Genomic DNA, 11,826 nt, shown 5'->3' on the forward strand with positions numbered 1-11,826 from the left:
TATAATGAGATTGCTTTATACATTAATACGTATATCTCTTCAAGAATAGTTAAATGTCTAAATAGTATTTCACTGTATGCGTATGCATGAGTTTATTTAACTGGTCCTATATTCTTCCCCAAGTTTTACCAATTTAAATATTGCTGCTCTGCTGGATCTGTTCCTTTGCCATTCTTTCTTTGCCTCCTTCTCCACCCCAGAAAGCTGACCTGTGTGTAACTGACCAGCTGATCAGCTCCCATGTCCTCTGATTCTGGCTAGTTTGAGCCAATGGACAGCCCAGACAGGCGATGGCTTTTCTCCCTGCAAGATTCCCTCAAGAGATTTGGGTCTCTTTCCCCAAGGTCACTACTTTTCTCAAAGTGGCCTGAGCTATAGAATGCTCCCTTCTCAGTAGCATTTCTCTCTTCTCGATAGTATTTTTCTCTTCTCAATTCTGCAGACTTAGGTTTGATAACAACCTTGTAGCCAGCTGCTAGCCCATGATTCCTGTGCTATACCTTACCACTCCCTTTTTAAAAAAATCTTCACCCAAGGATATGTTTATTGATTTCAGAGAGAGGAGAAGGGAGAGAGAAAGATAGAAAGAGATGGACAAACATTGGTCCATTGCCTTTCATATGCTCCTTGACCAGGTGTTGAACCTGCAACATAGATACGTACTCTGAAAGGCAATTTAACCCACAACCTTTTTGCTTCAACCAACTGAACCACCCAGCCAGGGCTAATCTACCATTCTTTTAATCTTGTAACCGAACCCTCCTTAAATCATTCTAACCTGAGTAATGTAATCTGTTTCCTCCTGAACCCAGATGTATCATACATTCTTGTGTAATTTTTGAAACCAAACTATTATATCCATTTATAATTGCTTCCATGGTATTGATTTATATATGAAAATTTTATGCCAAAGTATATGAACTTTTAAGGCTTTTGACAAGTATACTTAAAAACCAGTAGCATATGAGTATTTTTTTTCCTAAACCTTGGTCCAACCATGAATACTTCCATCATAAAAACACTTCCAGTTTTCATTATTTCTTCTTTTGTAATTTGTGTGTCTAAAGCTTTTGCAAAATTTTTGAGATGCTTACCTTTTTCCTATTGATTTGTAAGGGCTATTTATACCTTAAGAATATTTTTTTACAATTGTCATATATATCATCAAAGTGTTTTGTTTTTACCTTTTTATTATAATTATTGAAATACAGAATTTCAAATGGTAAAGTAACAAGAGACTGTCATTTCACAGTCTCAATATTTAGGAAGAATGGGTACCTATTTTTTATAACAATGATTTGGCATTCATTCATAATATATAATGCTATTTTCTTATGATTATATGCCTGTGTCATATGCTAGAGGCATATGTCCAGATCAGTATCTCATGCTTCTTTATATTCATCACAGTGCCTAGAATGATAATAATAATCAACCCATTGTAGGAGACTTAATAGTTTAAAGTAGTGAAAAGGGCATAAGAGAAGTATGATTTAAAAAATTTTTATTTATTGATTTGAGGAGAGGGAGAGAGAGAGAGTGAGAGAAAGATGGGGGGAGAGAGACAGAGAGAAAGAGAGAGAAACATTGACTTTTGTGGTTTTGTTTATTTATGCATCCATTGGTTGCTTCTTGTATGTACCCTGACCGGGGATCGAATTTGCAACCTTGGTGTATTGGGACAATGTTCTACCTGGCCAGGGCAATAAAAGTAAGATTTTAACATACTACTTCATTATTTTGAACTCGTGAAAAGGAGATAATAGTGTGCACTCTGATATTCTATTTTAAGGGGAGGTTGAGTTCATGGATATTCATAGTTCATAGAATATCAAGAAAAGCAATAAACAAAAATAAGGCATTATGATAAGTTATTTCTTTAAAAATTGAATAAGTAGGAGATGAATTTTTAAATTACAAAGTTTATCCAGGTTTTGTAGAAAGATTATTATTAGTCATTGCTACCATCTCCTGGCTGTATTACCACAATGATTACCTAAATGACTTCTCTCTTTTTAATCATGCCTTTTCCTGTTTATCCTCCACACAGCACCAAGGAACATCCTTTGGAAAGCATAAGTTCCACTATGTCCTCTGCTGTTCTCAATCCTATGAAGAACATTCCATTCTACATAGAACAAATCCATTCTACCATGGCCACATGACATGCTACCTAATCTCATTTCCTTGTTCACTCTTCTCCACCAACATTGGCTTCCTCGTTCCTACTTAAACATACCAAGAAGCTTTTTTTTTTTTCTGTTCCTTTAGCCCAGAATGCTCTTTCCTCTATATTTGAATGGTTTAACTCTGTGTTGATCCTTGGAGGCATGAGGATGGTGGTGAGCACCTCTCATGTCATTTGGGACAGGCTGGACCTCATGGGTAGGAAAGCAGCAGCTACATGGATACCCTGATCTCTGGGCACTGTGCTCCCAGAAAAAAATGCTGTCCCACTTTTTATAAAGCAAGCATAAGGCAACCTTATTCAAAAAAACAACCAACCAAACAAACAAACAAAAAAAATTTCTTGGGTTCTAGGTGGTTGACTTAGAAGCTGTTTGTAGCAGTTGCTAGGAAAGTCCAATGTCCAATATCTGCAGAACTTGGGGCTTATGAAGAGTTGTAGTCTCTTCTAAGGCAGAAGAGAGAGGATACTACTTGTTTCATGGGAAGTTGGAATCTAGTGAGCCATGCCTAGTGAGATAAAGTTGGGCCAGTCTTAGCCAGCTCACTGCTAGCTAACTATGGGTAATTCTCATTGGATAATTCTGACTCTTAGCCCCACGCAGTCTCAATTGAAAAGTCACCTATTGAGACCTTCTGTAAAAGAGACCTTCTGTGATACCTTCTGTGATTTGATATGCTTTTAAGATTCTCTTTTATTTTAGCTCATTGCACTATGCTTACTTGAATGGTCACTGTTTATCTGTTTGCTGTGTGTCTCTCATCATTAGAACTTCAGATACATGGCTGTATCTCTAAGGCTTGGCACTCAGTAAGTGCTCAATTAATGTTTGTGGAAAGAACATTGATGGAAGTCCATGTTCTATGCATTGATTTTTTACATCTGTTAATGTTAACACTTTTAAAAAGTTCAAGAAAGTAAAAAGTAATGTGTTAATATGAAGGGCTTTGAGGGATTTAAATGACAAGATATGGGCTCTAGGAGAGACACATGGGAAAGTATGAGAATTTTCTATTTCTCGGCTATAAATATTAATGTACATTATTACAAATATTTGCTGCTTTTTCCCATAAAATCTTGCAGTCAGCTTCCCCTGTGCTTAACAATTCTGTACTAACAGCAATGTAACCATGGAATGTAGTGCTTTGGGTCATTGATTCTTGGCATTGGAAGGAACTATAGAGGCCAACTTTATTCATTGGAAGTATCTCTACTCACGGGAGTTTCTTAAAATGAACCCAATTCCTCTTTTAGTTAACAACTCTATCTTCAGATTCTATAAATGTTCCCCTGGGCCACACTTTCACACCCTGGACCTTCTATAATGCCACACCTTTAGTATCCACAGCTTTAGTGTGCCAGGGTCCCTTCTAAAATGTGACCTCCAGAATGAAGCACACTACCCCACAGGTGATGTGTCCAGTTCTGACTACAGGGGGCCTCCCACACCCGTCTATCTGGATATGTTCAGCTCATGATAAGCTCAAACACAGTGTAAAGAGGAAGCGCTTCATTTTGTCCTGTACACTCTATTAGTACCACTTATTTCTGGTCACCAGATGTGCAGGGTTTCCCCATACTGAGCATTTCTCCCACACCAGCTAAGTGTCCTACAATTCAATTCAATTCAATTCTGACACCATCCACATGGAGTTACTGCAGATCCCACAGGTTAAGGACTCAGTCCTGCAAGACTGCACACTACCTTCTTCAGATGTCAGTCCCAAGCCCAGGTTGTTACCTGTGTTTCTGACAGATGGGCTATAAATCAGGGTTCCCCTAACATCCTCCTCCAGATTGATTAATTCACTAGAGTGGCTCATAGAACCCAGCAAAACCATTTACTTTAGATCACTGGTTTATTTTAGAAGGCTATAACTCAGGAACAGTCGGAGGAAAGAGATGCACAGGGCAAGGTGTGGGAAAGGGGCACAGAATGCCCATGACCCTTCCAGGCACGTTATCCTCCCACACACTGAGGTGTTCAGCAACCCAGAAACTCTCTGAACCCAATTATTTTGAGATTTTTATGGAGGCTTTATTACACAGTTATGATCAATCATTAACTCAGTCTCCAGCCCCTTTTCTCTTCTGGGGGTGGGAGGGTGGGGCTGAAATTTCCAAGCTTTTCATCATGGCCTGGTGTTTCTGGTGACCAGCCTCTATCCTGAAGCTATATAGGAACCCACTGAGAATATCTTCATCAGAACAAAAAACACCCCATCACCCAGGAAATTTCAAGGGATTTAGGAGCTCTGTATCAGGAACCAGCGTCAATGACCTGGTATTAGAACAACAACAACAACAACAACAACAATGCTCCTAGTCCTCTTATCTCTTAGGAAATTACAGGATTGTAGGAGCTTTATGCCAGGAACTGGAAGCAGTTCTATGCAATCATTTTTTGTTCCATTTAATCATTCACATATACTCTTACCTAAAGACAGACTTTGCATATATCTCTTTGCATGTATCCCAGCATTCTACTACCTACATGTTTACTGAAGTGATTTGTCTGTCTCCCTTCAATTGTGGATTAAAGAATGTTGACTAAGAACAGGGTCACGCAGAAATCCTCTCCACCTTCTTAACTCCAACACATAATACTTACATCAATTTTTCAATCACCACTATGCTGGTATGTCACCTCTCTTAACACTGTCCAGTCCAGAATTACTATATTTTGCTGTGTATAATGTGCTCCCATGTATAATGTGTTTTTTGCCCAAAGGTTCAGGAAAAAAATCTTTTGTTTTAATTTTTTAATTCAATTTTTTATTTACTTATATTTAGAAACAAAACTGATGATCATATTTCATGGTATTATTTTGCACACAGATATCATTTCTGCTTTCTAGAGTTACACATTTAATGCATAAGCATAAATAAAAGAATTAAAAACATTTACATAGATATGGAGTTAGTACTACCCATATATAATGTGCATCCTTATTTTTACCTCAAAAATTTGGGCAAAAAAGTGAGCATTATACACAGCAAAATACAGTATCTGCCTTATTTCAAGTTTTTGTGAGAGAGAGGTGCCTAATGACGCACTGAAATTAAATGCCATGTCTTCATCATTTCCTTAATTTGGACTGCAGTAACTTCCTCAATAAAGGGGATGGGATCAGTTTGACATGGCCTGTTTTCAGTCTACATGTATCAAGCTCTAATGCCTATCAGGTTTGTGTTTTGTTTTCACAGCTAATGCATTTTTGGGCCTACAATTTTGCCAGGTATGGCCTACAAGCCTCAAGTTCTGTGGTTTTATCACCTATTTTCATCTCCTTTTAGAAAATGAGAACCTTATTTTCCTGTCACCTGGCATATCTTATTCTTGATGAGATATCAAAGATAACACATGAGGGTTCCATAGTAATGTCTGCATGCTATTATAGCAACATGGGTCTTCAGACTTGGAATTAAAGCAACTAAATATTGTCTTTCTAGATATTTACTTTCTTGGTGTCCATTGTGCTCTAATTTGTTTATTAGGCTTTCAATATGTACAAGAATTTGTGCTCAGTAGTAAGGGTACAGTTGTTCACATGGAGTTTACAGTTAAATGGAGGAGACAAAAATGCCTAGGAAATTGACATAAAGTGTCATAATCCCTAAGAAGGTTATGGGAGCCTATAGGGGGAGAGGGCAGGTGAATATGGGGCTGGTGGTGGTGATACCTGATTTGATTTGCATTTTAGAGAGATGATTCTGGCAGTACTTGAGAACTGGGCTTCACTGAAATGTTGTACAAGAGTCATCTGGGAATTGACAAAAATGTAGATTCTGACTTGGTATGTCTGGAAAGGGGCCTGAGATTCTGCATTTCTAATTAGGTCCCAGGAAGAGTTGATGGAGGTGGGCCATGGACTATACTTTAAGGAGCGAGGCTTTAGTAGGGGCATTAGAGGATGAGAAGAGTAGAGGTAAGGGGCTGCATTAGAATGCTGGTGTTGAGACCCAGGAGGAAAATGATGAAGTGATGATGCCACAAACTAGGGGACCCTTGCTGCATTCTTTGAAACCTTGGTCTCATTTGTAAAAAAATATTTAAGTAGTTATTGAGTATTTTCCTTTTATCTGTCAATAGTTAGACTGGCTAAGTTATGGAAAGAGGGAGGGAGCGCAATTCCTGTCTTAGTTCTTAAATACTGGTCCTGCTTTAAGCCCATCAAGGTCTCAGTTGTCTCATTTCATCTGTAAAATTGAAGTTTGGTTGTTATGAGTTGAGTTGTGTCCTCCACAAACTCTATATGTTGAAGCCCTAAATATCAGTACTTCAGAATGTGACCTGACTTGGAAATAAGGTGATTGCAGATGTAATTAGTTAAGATGATGTCATGCTAGAGTAGACTGGACCCCTAATCCAATTGACTGGTGTCCTTATAAAAAGGGAATTTATATACAGACACATACATCACATATGCCATGTGAATCTTAGAGTTATGCTGCCACAAACAAAAGACATAACTGAAGCAAGGAGAGAGACCTGGAGCTGGAAGATCCTTACTGGGCACCTTCCGAAGGAGCACTTATAGCCTCCAGAGCTGTGAGACAATACATTTCTGTTGGTCTAAGCCAACCAGTTTGTGGTACTATGAGACAACAGCCCTAGCAAATTAATACACTAATTTATATATGTAAGATAATTTCAGGTGCAAAATACTACACAATTTTCTCTACATATCCTATAGGAAATATGAATTAAATGTGGTTGTACAGGAAGATTTCTGTTTTTCCATCCATTATAAATTTGTGATTTTTCATTTAAGTTCAGATTCTCCTTTTAGAGAATTGTTCTCTTTTTTTTATGTTTCTTATGTAGATTTTTTACTAATAAGCTTAACTGATTCAACCCAAAGAAAACACCTTCTTGGGCCTGCTGCTGAAAGGTACAGATGTAGCATAACTAAAATGCTTTGAAAACAGGTTTTGGGACATGCATGAAATGATAGTAGTGGGTATGTGCTTACCTCAGCAATAAGAAGGCTTTTGAGAATTATTTATTTTTGAACCACGCAAGAATATTTTAGCAAAGCATTGTCCTAAGTGATTCCAGCAACAGTAACATCAAACCCATAGAAAACAAACAAAAAATACCCATCTTAACATAAAAAACAATAGTTTCTTTTTTAGTTGTAGACAAAAACACCACTGTGTCTTTTATTTCACAATTAATGTAGCCAATGTAATGTACTTTTTTATTTACTGGATTCTGAGTTTAAAGAACAAATGGGAAAAATAAAAGGCACCTTCTTATAAGACAAAGAAATTTTCCCTATTTAAAAGGACCAGTATCCTTCCCCTACTCACCTATTTAGGAACATATTAGACTCCGGTAAAAAGGAAGGGGTTTAGGATGAAAGAAGCTAAACAACCTCAGAGAAGAATAGAATTAGTAGAATAGTAATGTTGCTTTCTGGGTAAGGGAACTCTGCAGGGTGTGCAAACTATTCTTATTTAATTTTCTTGACAATAACTGGCATTTGACAGGAGATCTTTCAGTAATCACAGTGTCTCAGATTCCTCATCTACAAAATGGAGGTAATCTTCCTCCTCAGCATAGAGTATAAGAGGGATAGAAACATTTCATAGAAAGAGATTTGATTTTTTCATTAAATGTCTATATCCATGGAAAGATTTGCTTCAATAATAATAGCAGAGCCATTTATTAAACATGTTAAATATACTATTAGGCACTGGAAAGGTGTTCTGCATTTTTTTTCTCATTGGCTCTTCACAACAGCCCTATTAGATTATGTGTTATATGTAGACTCTGAGGCCAGAGATATTAATGAACTTTCTCAATGTCAAAGGCCAGGAGGGCACACAGCCAAGATTCACTCTCATCTCTTAGCTCTGCAGGGATCCCCAATTCAGGTGCTGCAAAGCTCACTGCTCGTGCAATGACAGTCATTATAACTGATATAGCACTCACTTTGGAATCTCTCAGGGTTGGCAGGGAGGTGATACCGGCTTGCCTTCCTAAAGCCTATTCTCCATAACAGGGGTCCATCTTCAGAGATCCTGATTCATTAGATCTTGGATTGGACCCTAAATCTTTATTTTAAAGGACTCTCCGGGTGATTCTGATGATAACCAGAGTTGGTGTCCACTGCTTTCTGCACCTCTGTTTAGTGAAGTCAGGTCTTTTTTTCTGTTTGTCTGTTTGATCTGTGCGATCCTGCAAGAGAGGAAAGAACTACAGAAATCATCTTAGGAGGAAAAGGCAATTGGCTAGCTACTGTTTGGTGGAATGACTACAAGATGAAAGATAGGTCTGGTGACTTCCTTTTCTCTTGTGAATCACTACAAATCTGGAAAGAAAAGATAGTCATACTGTTCTGTGCCAAACATCTAGTAAATTCTAGATAAATATGAGTGAACTCCCTTAAATGTGACTGTGATGAGTTTGGAAGAGAAGAAAGGCCCCTTAGGTGTGCTCTGAGGAGCCCCTGCTTGGAGGAGTATTGAATAAGTGAAAATCTTACAATTTATAATTTATTATTAATTCCCCTCCTTTAATTCATAACAAATTGACTAATGACTTTTCCCTCTCCCCCCCTAAAAATTACTACATGTGGTAGATTATAAACCTGATGAAGAGATGCAGCAATACTCCATTAATATTTATAAGTGTCTCAATGCTTATATTTCCCATATATTTGGAAAATCAGCCCAAGTAATTAAGGAATATGGGGAATTATAAAGATGAAAAATATCAGAAAAACAGTGTGCACGGAAGTTATCAACACTATTTTATTCCTACTGTTATATCTTAATGACTTAATTTTCCATGAATGGCATTGTTAAAATGTAAATTTCTAGATTAAAAAAACCCCTAAATCTCATTATCATCCAGGCAAACGCATATTTTCCAACAGTAAACTTACATATTGGGCTTCTCCACGAGGTAGTGGAAGTGTTTACTTCCGATGATTTTCACCATCATCTCAGGCATCACATCTGATCCACAATGAGTCTTCCACACTGAAGACATGATCCTTCTCAAAACTCTTCAAATCCTTTGAGGTGAAAAGTAAATCTTCTTGCCTTTCCAGGCTGACAAGGCAACTGTAGTATCCTTGTCAATAACAACAATAAAAATAGTGGATCAAATGCTTTACCTATATTATCTCACTTAACACTGCCAATTAAGACGTGAGTAAAATACTCTTAATTACTTTCATCCTCCTTTTACAGTTGCGGGAACAGGCATACTGTAGTTACGTAATAACTCAGTATCACATGACCAGCAATTAGTTGGAACTCCCACCCAAGACACCTGCACAATTGGCCTGCAGAGCCATTTTGTGACTCTACCATCCTGCTGTCATCGAGTGGTGCTGTTTTGTGAGGTTCGAGTGGTAACCAGGACTTCAGTGGGACATACAAAGATTTTATATTCAGCTCTGATGCTCAGTTTCTCCTTTTATAAAACCCAGGGGACGCAGGGTGAATTCAGTGAGATAACGCATTTCAAGAAGCATTGTGCACAAAAAAAGAGGTTTTCTTATTTATTTTTTATTTTATTTTTTGTTCTGTGATCGGCTTTTGCAACAAGCCAATGAATTTGAGATTGAGATCCTGCACCAGATAAGCACTGGGTGTTTAAACAGGTCCATGCCAAGGGGAATTTAAGGTTCTGTAAACCTGGCCCCAGGCGGACTACTCCTTTTTTCAGAGCCTCTCAGAGATCGAAAGTCCTTTAGAAATAATTCTAATCCAAATGCTTACGTTAAAGACTAGCAAACAGAGGCCCAGAGAAGGTGTGTTATTTGACCAAGGTCCCACGTTTCTAGTACTGATGTCTGATAATTCAACCAGTGTTCTTCCCAAGACCCTATCTTCACCTGGTGTGTGGTCAACACTAGGATCCGCTCTGTAAAGGTAGCCCCATCCAGCAGGACCTGCAACCTTTGAAGCTGCCTGGAAACTTCAAGCATCAGATTTTATGATTGTGGGGTTCCCTCTCTCCCCAGCATCTGCGCGTCAGTCCTGAGTCCTTTCCCAGGAGAGAGCAGAGGGGGCATCCTTACCGCTGAGGCTGCGTTTCCTCAACCAGACAGCTCAGGGACCCTGGCAGCTGAGGGGTGTGCGGTAGGCACTGTTCCCAGGAATCCCACCGCAGGGCCCAGGAAGAGGGTCGGGGCGGACTGGCGATTGGAGCCCAACACTCTGGCCAATCATGGGGCCTGGCTTGCGGGTGAAGGCTGCTCCTTCCCTGATAGCTAAGGACGCTGAGGGGAGTTGCTGGGCGCTGTTGCTGGGTGGAGACAAAGTTTCTATTCACCTGGGAGAGGCAGAGTCCCTCCTCCACGGATGTCCAGGATGTGTGCCTGCTGACAAGCTTAGGTGTTCTCAAATCTGCGTTTTGAGGCTTCTTCAAGGATCTGTGACCGCCTTTCAGGAAGCCGCAGTAGCTCATCTATTGTAGTCACGCTTGTCCTTCTCTTTTCCTTAAGCCTCATTTCCCTTTATGAGATATGCCCATACTTGGAAACTTTACACTTGTTGGTTCAAATCCAGGCTACTCCACCGTATGGCTTTGAATAAATTCCTACTATCTCCTGAGATTCAGATTTCTCATTTTTAAGATTTTTATTTTAGAAAAATAAAAACATGGGCCTAACGTTAAGTTGGTGATAAAATTAAGCATGCAAAAAATAATTTTGAGTTGTATTGATATGTCAGATCCCTCATTTGGACCAGATGACTACCACCTTATACTAGTCATCTATTATTGTATTATTCACAGAGGACTAAAGAGGCAAGTGACAGAACCAAGATTTGAATGTAGACCTACATTACCAATCAAGTACTTTCTACTATGCTAAAGACTTCAGCAAATGTAGGTAAAGGCACTTTATTTTTTTTAAAGTTTAAAAAAAGATTTTATTTATTTATTTTTACAGAGAGGGAAAGAGAAGGAGAAAGAGAGGGAGAGAAACATCAATGTGTGGTTGCTTCTCACATACCACCTACTGGGTGCCTGGCCTGCAACCCAGACATAAGCCCTGACTGGGGATGGAGCCAGCAACCCGTTGGTTCACAGGCCAGCACTCAATCCACTGAGCCACACCTGCCAGGGCAGTAAAGGAACTTTAAATTGACTCCAGAATGATTTTTTTTTTTCCCCCACCAGGAGCAGCAACCTCAGCATCCATACCAGCTGCCCCTGTCCTCTAGTTGTACTGTGTTTTGTGGTTTACTGTGTTATGTTCTACATGTAGCCGGAGACACATGATACAGTCAGCTCCCCTGCAGGGCTCTCTCTCTAATGGGCAAGACACACAGGCACCTTCTATGATACACAAAATGCTGCGGCTGTAGAAGAGATGGGTCAGCTCCCTTCTCGCTCCTCCAGCCCAGCCTTCACACTGTCACCAGAGTGCAAAAGGTTTCCTCTAGTCCAATGTCTCAAAGGGCTCTCATCAGCCATAGAGGTTGCCCATGGTTTCACAGTCTTCTATGCCCTGACCTCAACCTTGATCTCTAACTTGATCGTCCACTACTTCTCCCAGGCTTCCTATACATCCCTGTGACTTATTTATTTTGTAACTGGATATTTTTACCTCTTAATCCCCTTCACCTTTTTGTCCATTTGCCTCACTGCTATCCATTCATTAAGTTCC

The 11,826-nt window shown here is 39.2% G+C and overlaps 1 protein-coding gene across 1 annotated transcript in view; it reads right to left on the reverse strand.

The window, feature by feature from the left end:
* The window catches only part of CUNH1orf87 (chromosome unknown C1orf87 homolog), a 67,630-nt gene extending 58,439 nt beyond the window's left edge, over positions 1-9,191 (reverse strand). Inside the window, 1 exon segment of the mRNA XM_054572550.1 lies at positions 9,085-9,191. Coding sequence (XP_054428525.1) covers positions 9,085-9,191 — 107 coding nt within the window.
* Positions 9,192-11,826: the final 2,635 nt, after the last annotated feature.

This window comes from Pteronotus mesoamericanus, unplaced genomic scaffold, assembly GCF_021234165.1.
Source record: "Pteronotus mesoamericanus isolate MK-2021 breed Mesoamerican mustached bat unplaced genomic scaffold, CSHL_Meso_final contig_105, whole genome shotgun sequence".
In the NCBI taxonomy this organism is placed as follows: domain Eukaryota; kingdom Metazoa; phylum Chordata; class Mammalia; order Chiroptera; family Mormoopidae; genus Pteronotus; species Pteronotus mesoamericanus.